The sequence below is a fragment of the Mercenaria mercenaria genome, chromosome 13, assembly GCF_021730395.1.
Source record: "Mercenaria mercenaria strain notata chromosome 13, MADL_Memer_1, whole genome shotgun sequence".
In the NCBI taxonomy this organism is placed as follows: Eukaryota; Metazoa; Mollusca; class Bivalvia; order Venerida; family Veneridae; genus Mercenaria; species Mercenaria mercenaria.
Window position 1 is genome coordinate 28029165 of NC_069373.1, and position 12801 is coordinate 28041965.

General features: G+C 34.6%; 1 protein-coding gene across 5 annotated transcripts in view; it reads left to right on the plus strand.

The window, feature by feature from the left end:
* The window catches only part of LOC123529184 (protein piccolo-like), an 85622-nt gene that overhangs the window by 9437 nt on the left and 63384 nt on the right, over positions 1–12801 (plus strand). For 2 of the 5 annotated variants that reach the window (XR_008366705.1, XM_045309406.2), the window contains exons 1-2: positions 3147–3311; positions 5799–5841. Coding sequence is in view for 4 of the 5 variants with exons in the window: in XM_045309406.2 (XP_045165341.2) it covers positions 3296–3311; positions 5799–5841 (59 nt within the window). In the remaining variant the exon portion in view is untranslated. Of the gene's footprint in view, positions 1–3132; positions 3312–5798; positions 5842–12801 lie in introns of those variants that run through there. The other 3 variants (XM_053521381.1, XM_045309411.2, XM_045309409.2) reach the window with 3 other exon arrangements.

Genomic DNA, 12801 nt, shown 5'->3' on the forward strand with positions numbered 1-12801 from the left:
CTAACCCTTATCATGCTGGACACGATCGATACTACCCATGTGACCAGTTCAGATCATGCTGGACACGATCGATACTGCCCATGCGACCAGTTCAGATCATGCTGGACACGATCGATACTGCCCATGCGACCAGTTCACCAGTTCAGATCATGCTGGACACGATCGATACTGCCCATGCGACCAGTTCAGATCATGCTGGACACGATCGATACTGCCCATGCGACCAGTTCGGATCATCTGGACACGATCGATACTGCCCATGCGACCAATTCAGATCATGATCAGCCTACACATCTGTGCAGTCTGATCATGATCTGCACTGTTCACCATTCAGTCAGTATATTTTTGGTATGCACCCCTTTTTAAGGTTAATGGTTCTGTCCAAATTGAAAGATGGACAAGTTCATTATAGAAATTTATCAGGATAAGGGTTAAGAAACCTGTATTAAAGTGGCCTTTTGATTTTGTTGTTAAAATAATGTTTCACATGTACAGTAACTGTAAAGGTAACATTTTAACAATGCAATCAATTTAGATTAATTAAGCTCATATTTATGTAATAACACCAGTAGGACAGTACATGTACATTTTGTATATTTTGTGTAGTTTAGATTATAACTTCTAGAAAAAAACTTGGCAAGCAAAGTACAAAACAATCAAAGTCATATGATGATATGCACTTAGTCATTTTGTGCATCTGTAACTTTAAACTATTATTTCTGTTTCTTGTATGTGGCTAGAATTCTTTTATGTGAATAAAAAGAACAGTAATGATAAAAGTGTAGCAACATAACTAATTATGTCTCCCCCCCTCTGGGGGAGACATATTGTTTTTGCCCTGTCTGGTCGTCCGTCCGTACGTCACACTTCATTTCCTAGCAATAACTGGAGAACCATTTGACCTAGAACCTTTAAACTTCATAGGGTTGTAGGGCTGCTGGAGTAGACGCCCCCTATTGTTTTTGGGGTCACTCTGTCAAAGGTCAAGGTCACAGGGGCCTGAACATTGAAAACCATTTCCGATCAATAACTAGAGAACCAGTTGACCCAGAATGTTGAAACTTAATAGGGTGATTGGTCGTGAAGAGTAGATGACCCCTATTGATTTTGGGGTCACTCCGTCAAAGGTCAAGGTCACAGGGGCCTGAACATTGAAAACCATTTCCGATCAATAATTAAAGAACCACTTGACCCAGAATGTTTAAACTTCATAGGATGATTGTTAATGAAGAGTAGATGACCCTTATTGTTTTTGGGGTCACTCTGTCAAAGGTCAAGGTCACAGGGGCCTGAACATTGAAAACCATTTCTGATCAATAACTAGAGAACCACTTGACCCAGGATGTTGAAACTTAATAGGATGATTAGTCATGTAGAGTAGATGACCCCTATTGTTTTTGGGGTCACTCTGTCAAAGGTCAAGGTCACAGGGGCCTGAACATTGAAAACCATTTCCGATCAATAACTTTAGTACCACTTGACCCAGAATGTTGAAACTTCATAGGGTGATTGTACATGCAAAGTAGATGACCCCTATAGATTTTGGAGTCACTCCATTAAAGGTCAAGGTCACAGGGGCCTGAACATTGAAAACCATTTCCAATCAGTAACTTGAGAACCGCTCGACCAAGAATGTTGAAACTTCATAGGATGATTGTTTATGTAGAATAAAATACCCTTATTGTTTTTGGGGTCACTCCGTTAAAGGTCAAGGTCACAGGGGCCTGAACATTGATAACCATTTCCGATCAATAACTTCAGAACCTTTTGATCCAGAATGTTGAAACTTCATAGGATGATTGAACATGCAGAGTAGATGACCCCTATCGATTTTTGGGTCACTCTGTTAAAGGTCAAGGTCACAGGGGCCTGAACATTGAAAACCATTTCCGATCAATAACTAGAGAACCACTTGACCCAGGATGTTGAAACTTAATAGGATGATTAGTCATGTAGAGTAGATGACCCCTATTGTTTTTGGGGTCACTCTGTCAAAGGTCAAGGTCACAGGGGCCTGAACATTGAAAACCATTTCCGATCAATAACTTTAGTACCACTTGACCCAGAATGTTGAAACTTCATAGGGTGATTGTACATGCAAAGTAGATGACCCCTAACGATTTTGGAGTCACTCCATTAAAGGTCAAGGTCACAGGGGCCTGAACATTGAAAACCATTTCCAATCAGTAACTTGAGAACCGCTCGACCCAGAATGTTGAAACTTCATAGGATGATTGTTTATGCAGAATAAATTACCCTTATTGTTTTTGGGGTCACTCCGTTAAAGGTCAAGGTCACAGGGGCCTGAACATTGATAACCATTTCCGATCAATAACTTCAGAACCTTTTGATCCAGAATGTTGAAACTTCATAGGATGATTGAACATGCAGAGTAGATGACCCCTATCGATTTTTGGGTCACTCTGTTAAAGGTCAAGGTCACAGGAGCCTGACCATGGAAAACAATTTCCGATCAATTACTTGAGAACCACTTGACCCAGAATGTTGCATTTCGTGTTACAGGAGCTCTTGTTCTGATAAATTTCACATTTGAACAGAAAGTAATAAAATACTTGTAAATGACAATTCAGATACTGTGAAAACCAAATAAAAAGTCAAAGTTTTGGAAATAAATTTCTATGCCTATTTAAAGGTTGTCATAAATGAGGAAGAAAAAATGCATACATAACATAAAGAAGAAAAAAAACATGTATGTAGTTAAAAGAGAATTCTTTACGTTCTTTTTTGCTGTTTATTCTTAGTGATATAATAGATAGAATGAGGAACAAGCAAGTCCAGCTTTTAAATAAAACTTATAACACAATTTCTAGAAAATAGAACTTGTTTTTATATAATCAAAGTAATTTAAACTTCTTTCACAGAACATAAAGTACATCTTTCACAGAAAAGGTTTTATTCATAATTTTTGTATATGAAAATTAGCATCCTGTCAAATTATGTGAAACAAAAAATATGGCCAGACTTGTGAGACTTCTGTAAGTAATATTTCCATACAGAGAACAAGTGCATGCTAAGTGACACTTCAAGTGTTTTCTACTCAATAAAATAAAGGAAATCAAGCCTACATTGAATTTTTATAGCAGTCACTGATTGCAATTTTTTATAAACTGTACATTGCTATATAACCTATATAACCATAACCTGTTGCTTGGAAATTGGCTAAAGAAAAGCTGGATGGAATATAAGTGTGTTTATATTATCTGTGAATGTATTATAGGGTTGTGCTGGGAATAACTGAATGTAAACAGTATCTCACATTCAGCTGGATCTCATTATGTTTTATGTTTTGAGTAAGTATATATAGAGATTATTTAGCTGTTTGATGGAAGCTTTAAAATCTTAATACATTGTACTGTACTGTAATTTGAGGGATGTTCAACTTCCATTAACAAATTCAAATATCATAAGTTTAAAAAAAATAATGGCTAATTGTGTGTTTTGTAAAACAAACAAAACATTCTGATTTACTATATTGCTGCAAACTTAAAACTGAACAGTTTGAATAAAGCTAAACATTAAAATTATGATGTCCATAACATGAAAGTGTATTTGCGTACAAAAATATCAGTATCAACAATTACAGTGTAAGAATGGCATTAATTTTAAGTTACAACTAGCCATTGTACTGTATCTCAGACACAAAATAATAAATGCAATATTTCCAAGCGCATTACCAAGTTAGATCACAACCCAAATTATGGCCCTTTTTTGACTTAAACATTTTGATTGAAGTTTGTGTACAAGTTATTGTCAAGCTGTATCTCAAAAACAACTACATAATACTGGATAGAAAATTTAACATAAAGTGTGTACAATGTACCGTCATACCCAATCAGAGACCTTAAAAATTGTGGTTGAAATGGAGGACAACCTTAAAAAAACGGTAATAACATTGTTTGCTACCAGAATGTTAATATTGTATACTGAGTTTATTTTAGAAACAGAATTACTATTTTGTTCAAAACATGTAATAAGTATTGCTGAATATAAGTTTTTGAGAAAATAGACATTTTGGGCAGGAATGATTTTAGTAGGCAGCACAGCTACAGAACAAAAAAATATTTTGACGATATTACAGAATTCATGGTTCTCTTTAGAAAGATTATTGTTAGAAATATATTCCACTGTAACATTGCTGTTTTAATAAATTTACTTATGGGTTACTATCAATTACTAAAATGATTTTCATTTGTCCCACAATCTGGAGGTCAGTGCTTTAAGTATAGTCAAAGGTTGTTCATGAATGTTTTGGACATACTTTGTATTTGAGTTTTCAAATTCTTAAGTTAAATATTTGGGACTAGACAGACTGTGTCAGATATGATTTACTTAGAGTAGCAGAGGTAATCAATAATCCATTTTGCTTTCATAACAAGCAGAATCAGTAGAACATCTCCAGAATATCTCCATTTTCAAGAACATTGGTGGAGATTTCATTATGAGTTGTCCTTTTGACATTGATTTTTTGATAGGATGCTCTAACCTAAGCTGCCAAATTTACTATGATATAATTGTATTATAATATGTAAATAGCTGTGCAATATTGCCGAGGAAGCAATGACTTACATAACACTCAGGAGTTTCATTTCTGTAAAAGACTTATTAGAATGTCTAAATCAGATGCAAGAATTTTGCTTGGAACAAATGTTTATCAGAACTCATACTATACCACAATGCATGAAAAAGTAGTTTGATGTAGTGGTGGCCATTATAGACACACACCTCAATATGTAGTCTGGCTACCGACTAGATAATCTTTATTTATTTTTTTTTTTAGAAAAAATAATTCTGTAAAAAATTCTGACTTCATCAGTCCTGGCTCTGATTATCGGATGTTTTGAGAAGACAAGGGACATAATTATACAAAAATTGAATAGCCTCAGGAGTTACCTCCTTTGAACAAAACATACAGTCTGAACACAGACTACTTAATATGCACTCTACTTACATGCAAAATACGATATATCAGGGGTTTTTTGCACCTGTATTTGCATATGGAATTTTTTTGACCAATTATAAAAAAAATCTATATAATATAAGTCCACACAAAACTCGTTACCAGGTAGAGATAGGTCAAAATACACCGAAAAATTGGATGTAACATGCATGTTGTACCATAGAAAAGTAGTCTCAATTTTTCCCCATGGCCAGTAATAATAAAGTTACAATATAAGCTATTTATAGTAAAACAAAGGGAAGTAATTCTAAAAACAAGGTTGCCTCATGGTGTTGAACATACGTGCCAAGTTACATCAAAATCCCCTTATGCATGAAGAAGACATGCTCCAGACAATGTCATTCTTGTATCTGACATTTGGCCTCTAAGTGTGACCTTGACCTTTGAGCTAGGGACCTGGTTCTTGCGCATGACACTCCATCTCATAAAGGTGAACATTCATGCCAAGTTACATCAAAATCCCACCATGCATGAAGAAGAAATGCTCCGGACAAGCTTCAATTTGACGTTTGACCTCCAACTGTGACCTTGACCTTTGAGATATGAACATCGGGTTTGCACATGACATTCCTTCTCATTGAGGTAAACATTCATGCCAAATAAAAACAAATTTGGTCCATGCATGTCAAAGTTATGCTCCTGACAAACTTCAATTTGATCTTTGATCTGCACTGTACAGGTTCCATAACTTTTTTTTTCATTTTTCAAATGTGTGCCCCTTTTTCAACTTATTTTATTTCAGTTGACAAGGCTGTTGAATAGTCAAGTGTCGCTGTCTCTTGTTTGTCATGACTTTATATATATTTAATTTTTTTTTCAGGCACAGACACACAGATGCATCCTAATGTGGCTTCAAAACCAAAGTAAGTTTAAGACCAAAGTGTATCGTATCATAGACCTGTTTCACGATACAGGGACGATACAGTGAAAAGTAGAATCATTGAATGAAAACTTTCATAAAATCAGTGTTAAAGATAGTAACTAAACAAATGTACCATTTATAACAGTTTCTTTAACTTTAAAGCAAAATTTCAAGTACTTTCCAAGTGTAGGAAGTTCATTTTGTCTTATGAATGCTTACTATGGTACTCAGTGTGTATCGCAATACATACCGTATCGTTGCATCTGTATCCCGATATGTATTGTATCATGAGACTAGCATACCGTTACACCCCTACCAAAGTGAACACCGGAAACTAGAGTAGTCACAAGTGAAAATTTATCCTTAGCCTTGCTAAATTTCTAAAATGGACTGGTCAACCATGATCAGCCTACACTGACTGGTCACAAAGGCAAAACCACCTGCCACCAACAGACTAAAGGTTAAATATCATTCATTTCACAATAGTGGTTTTATTTCTCTGATACTGCATTTGATTTTATTACCTTTTGTTGCCATATGGTAAATTATTATGTTCTTGTGTTCACAAATGAAAGATTATTTTTCATTGATATTATACTGAAAAGTGATCTGGAAAGAAACTCTGCATGTAACTCTAAAAGTGTTTCTACTTAATTTAGCATAATTGCTTTAGACATACCAATATGATAACATTAATTACTGGCCCAATTAAAGTGTTTGCCTTATTACATATGGCAGCTGTCAGTATAAGTTAATGTTGTTATTGTGGATGCTGATTGAAGTTCCATAAAAGCATTAGTTTACTTACTAAAACCCATTCCACCAGGTTTTTATTGATCCTTTCTGGTTTGAGTGACCATTCTTCTGTCTTTAATAATTACTGTATACATAGAGTTCATAAAGTTGTAGTGAAAGTAGAAAATTTCAGGTAATTTAAAGCATGTTTTGGCAAAATAATTCTGATGAATAAATGCATTGATAAAATAGATGTATTTGAGATGTTCCAGGGAACTACACCAACAATCTTGATATTTTCTAATATCTTGATTTTAAAGAATTCAACTAAATTTTAGGATAGACTTTGTATTGATTGTATTGTGAAAATCTCCATAAAGTGTTTGTTTCTTAGAATTCCTGTGAGAGAATAACTTGAAATCGTAAACTTTGTTTAAGTTAAGGATGACTGTGTATTTATTGGCTTTCTGGAGCAAAATATTTACGATTTTTTTCTGTCTTATTGACTGAAAGAACGATTTGGGCGTTTTCAGGACACATCTGAAATGGTTCAGCTGGCATTTAATGTAATAAACTAGAAAATATTTGCAGCTTCAGAATGAATTTAGTGTGTAAAAATGTTTTCAGTGAAATCAAATTATTAACAGGAAATTGTAAAGGCTGAATATTTCTGCCAGAATGCTGTTCAAATGATAAAATCATGATACAAACACAGTAGCTCATGTCAAGCTCTTCCTTCTCGCAATTTTGTCCATCTTACTAGTATATGTGATTCTTCATGTTATATTAGGACAGAATGGTGGTTTAAAATTAGACTTAAAAATCAGAAGAACTACCTTGATAGCCTAGTAATACAGTGCGGGAGGTCGCGGGTTCAATCCCTGGCCATGTCATACCAAAGACATACCAAAGACACAAAAAAAAGGTACCAGTAGCTCCCTAGCATTAAGAGGGAAACTGATTGTCATGGTGAGGATTCCTTCTGGAATGCTTATGACATTGTGTCGAGAATGATTAATATTGAAATTATAATTTTGTAGAACATTTTTTTTAACCTTTACCCTATGGACTTGTCCATCATTCAATTTGGGCAGTACCACTTATTATTCACTTATTATTGACTAAATATTGAACAGTGAAGACCATGATCCTAGACTTACAAAGTCTGTTGAGATCAAGTAATCTGTTATAAAGTTTATTTATTTCTTCATACTTATTTGCAAGAAAACCCATTTCTCTCTAGGCTCATCTAAACACTAGAGTCAGAGATAAGAGATATTGTACTTTTTTTTTTCAAAAGGTATTTGAGAGGATTTAATGGCAGAGATATTTATTCTAAAGGACTCTAACGACTGATGACAGTCTAACCATGATCCGTGCAGGATCACTTGCTGCCAGCAGGCTAAGGTTAAATTGACCTAAAATAAATAAGTATAATCTAGTATGAACAATTTCAAAATAAATGAAGATCATTCATTTCAGACTGATGATAATTTTGAAATATCAGAAGCATGTGCGTATGGTATTGAACAATGACCTCATTGATTGCTACATTGATTCTCTGTTTGTTATGAGAGACAGACAATTCTCCACCTTTCTCTGTAACAAAGCTTCATTATTATGTTAGACTGAAACTTATCAAAAATGTATATTTCCAGCTAGAGCTTAATTTCACAGACAGTTGAGCAGCTATAGCCCCCAGTCTTCCCATAATGATTGTGTAAAAGACGGTTAATACCAAATGAAATATTTTTATATGTCTGGGAAGATATAGATATTTTGTTATTTTCTCACAGCTAAACAAGATTCCTCTGTTCATGACAGGTAATGAAACACCCCTCACTCCCCTACCACCGTTTTAAGCGGAATTCTGTTATAGTAAAACTGAATGTTCTACATGATCTGAGTGGGTCAGAAAAAATAACAGCTCTGACTCCAACACAGTTTCCTAAATTATTCATTGTTAGAAGCATATTTCGTTATAAATCTGCAATACCTCCAGATTTATGCCAAAAGGGCTTGGTACGCTTCCCTATACAAATTGGCCTAAAATAATGGGAAAAAAATAAATTCAATATTTTGATAAACAAGTATGGCTAGTACCGTATTTCACCTAAGTCTTGGGACACCCTAAATCTTGGGACACCCCTAAAATGTGGAAAAATAATTATTTTTCTTGACCCTAAGTTTTTGGACATGTATTTTCTGAGCGTATTTTTCGTCCCTAAGTGTTGGGACTAAGGTTTGTACTGATTCAAGATGTAACCCAAATACCGTTATTATACATTGTATGGTGTTGTATCGATCAAAATATCAAATAATTATAAGAACCAAAGACTATTTTTTTTAACATTTTCGTGTCGTGTTTTTACTAGTAAAGTGTTTTTTTTTACCATACCAGTTAAGTGTTGTATTTTTTTTGCTGCAGTCAGGAAGTCCATTTTCCGTTATTTGTTTATTAGCTCGACTATTCGAAGAATAGTCTAGCTATTCTACTCACCCTGGCGTCGGCGTCGGCGTCGGCGTCACACCTTGGTTAAGTTTTTGCATGCAAGTACATACAGCTATCATTTAAAGGCATATAGCTTTGAAACTTATTTATTCTTTTTCTAGGTCAATTACCAACCTCACTGGGTCAAGTTCCATAACTCTAACATGTATTTTGAGCAAATTATGCCACCTTTTGGACTTAGAAAATTCTGGTTTAAAGTTTTACATGCAAGTTACTATCTCCAAAACTAATGCAGATATTGAATTGAAACTTCACATGTGTCTTCGGGGTTATAAAACTAGTTGATAGCACCAAGTCCCATAACTCTGACCTTCATTTTGGCCAGATTATGCCCCCTTTTGTACTTAGAAATTTTGGTTAAAGTTTTGCGTGCAAGTACATACAGCTATTACTAAAAGGCATATAGATTTGAAACTTATTTTTTCTTTTTCTAGATCAATTACCTACCTCACTGGGTCAAGTCCCATAACTCTGACATGTATTTTGGCCAAATTATGCCCCCTTTTGGACTTAGAAAATTCTGGTTAAAGTTTTGCGTGCAAGTACATACAGCTATTACTTAAAGGCATATTGATTTGAAACTTATTTTTTCTTTTTCTAGATCAATTACCTACCTCACTGGGCCAAGTCCCATAACTCTGACATGTATTTTGAGCAAATTATGCCCCTTTTGGACTTAGAAAATCCTGGTTAAAGTTTTACATGCAAGTTACTATCTCCAAAACTAATGCAGATATTAAATTGAAACTTCACATGTGTCTTCGGGGTTATAAAACTAGTTGATAGAATCAAGTCCCATAACTCTGACTTGTATTTTGGGCAATTATGCCCCCTTTTGGACTTAGAAAATCCTGGTTAAAGTTTTGCGTGCAGTACATACAGCTATTACCAAAAGGCATATAGCTTTGAAACTTATTTATTCTTTTTCTAGGTCAGTTACCAACCTCACTGGGTCAAGTTCCATAACTCTTAACATGTATTTTGAGCAAATTATGCCCCCTTTTGGACTTAGAAAATTCTGGTTAAAGTTTTACATGCAAGTTACTATCTCCAAAACTAATGCAGATATGGAATTGAAACTTAACATGTTTCTTCGGGGTTATTAAACTAGTTGATAGCATCAAGTCCCATAACTCTGATATGCATTTTAGTCAAATTATGTCCCGTTTCGAACTTAAAACTCTTTTGATATTTAACATTTTGGGTAATAATTTCCTGCTTCTGTGACAATATTTCGAATAGTCGAGCTTGGCTGTCTTACGGACAGCTCTTGTTTTTATTTACCACTGACTGGAATTTACCCGCGAATCGTACAGATATCAAAACGCCATGCCGGTAATTTTCCATTCCACGAGCACGTGCGACCTATCGTAATGTCTAACTTACAACGCCGTTACTTTTGTTCATCGACACGTATACAAAAAAACGCGCGTCACGCATTCATTTTTTGATTTTATCGCTTCAGATTTTCAACACCGATTGAGAAGTAATATAGTTTGAATTCTATAACGATTTTAAAAAGGTATCGACAGAAATGTTGGCAAAATTCTATAAAAAACGGCCGAATTTTCATAAAATTACTTGCAAAATTTCAAACAGCGCGATCCTAAATACTTATTTCTTTCTAAAAGTAAATAAATGATACAAACTATGGGCATAAAATTCGACTTTTGACCAGAAAGTACAAAAAAACAGACTAGAAAAATCTTAAATAATGAAAAGGCGGCAGCAATTTAAAAATATGAAGTAAAAACGATTTTTGGCAAACAGATTTCTGTTACGTGAACTCGTGAACGTAAATAGAAAACGCGGTTAAAAAACAAAAACAATAATGATGTTGTTGCGTATTTTTAATAAGTTTTGAATGAATCTTTGTACATGTACATGAATTTTTGACACGACACTTTTATAATAAGATATTCTTCTCAAACCATTTTGTAATTTCCTTGAGGGCAAATAGGTCACAGAGGTAAGATATCCGCTATTATAGTTTGACACGTTCACCTGTCAGTTTATACGGGATATTGCACATTCGCTTTAACAAATTAAAAAGAAGCTTTTTTTTATTGATTGTTACAACACTAGATCTACTTCTCAGCACTTAAGAACCGAGGCGGTACGATCAACAGTGATGGGCAACATGGCGCGAAAACATGACGTAATGCCCTGAAAATCTCGGGGAAACTATACCGCTTTGATCTCCACTTCTAATGTCATGATACCGACACACTTCTTTTAGCTTGAGGGGGTGTTAATTGATGATGAAAAACAAGGCCAATAACTTTGTTTAACGTTGATAATCGTTTTTTTTTCCGCTTTCAACACGGGTGGGTGGGGGATGTTACCCGATGACGATTATTGTGTCCATATTTTTGGGACACTTTTCAAAATAATTATTTTTCGGGAAATAAGTCTTGGGACAGTGAAAAAAATAATTATTTTATGCTGTCCCAAGACTTAGGTAAAATACGGTATATTAGACACTGTGGCGAAAAGAACATTACTAACGTTACCAGTTGTGACGTCACTGATAACGTCAATTGTGCAGGAAAAGCTATATAACGCAAGAAGAACAGTGATATTTAGTATATAATTAAAAAATAAACAATATCCGCAAAGGATAAACTTGGTCATGCAGATCAATGAATATCCCCTACCATGTAACAAATTTTGTATAGTTTACTGTTTGCGGATGGCAAGTATTTTGCAAAGATCTGACCTCATATAAGCGTTCTCTGAATTTTTTAACAAGCTATATCTTTTCTTCAGGCTTTAAAATCTTATTTATCTTAAAGAAATTTCCATTTGCTCTTTAAGAAAAATGCTCTAAATAGTAAAATTATTTCAAACTCTTGACAATGCATTTATCGAATAATATAGAACGGTTGTTTTTATCAAACACTCTTAAATGGACTACAGGTGTTGGGAGTCATATTTATTTCCAAGGGGTAGAATTAAATTCAACAAGAATAACAGAATTTAAATACGTTTTTTTGAGATAGTGCACTATACTTTTTTGTGTCGCTTGATCTGTATACATTATTTGTGATGTCCCATAGGTAGACTGTAAGAATCTTTCACTGGTCAGAGGTGCCGATGGAATATCTGGCTTGAGGTTAATTGTTTAGGTGGTAACAAGTCTCGACCGAGTTACTGTGGAACAGTTACCCGAGATATTTAATTTTGTGTCTTCAATGTTCAAGATTTCCAGTTTTGTAGTGTAAGGTCATGTATGAAAAATATAAATTATTATTCATACTTGATCAATTGATCCCTATGAGTTTCTTTTCTATGTGGAAACGCAACATTTTCCTATGATACTATACTGAGCTACAAGAAAGATCATTTTTCATATTTTGCAACATTACACAATCACTATTAGGTTTTTTTCAAACGTGATCATGGTTTGACAATATTCTTAGTTAGCATAATCCAGTATCCTCGCTGAAAATTCTGAGAAAACTTGATTCGAAAATCCGCACTGCCATACCATGCTCCAGTCCCTCGGACACAAATCGAACAAACTCGATCATCCGCAGGAAAATGTGATATGGCGACATTCGGTCTGTCTGGGATGAAATGATAACGGTTGTGATAACGCTGATGAAAGTTGCTCTATTTGTTTTCCTGTGTTTTAAACTTTTATCAGCTGAATTTACTCCAAAACTAAACAGAAACTACCATCTATTAATCGCATGTTTAGTAAAAATGTCA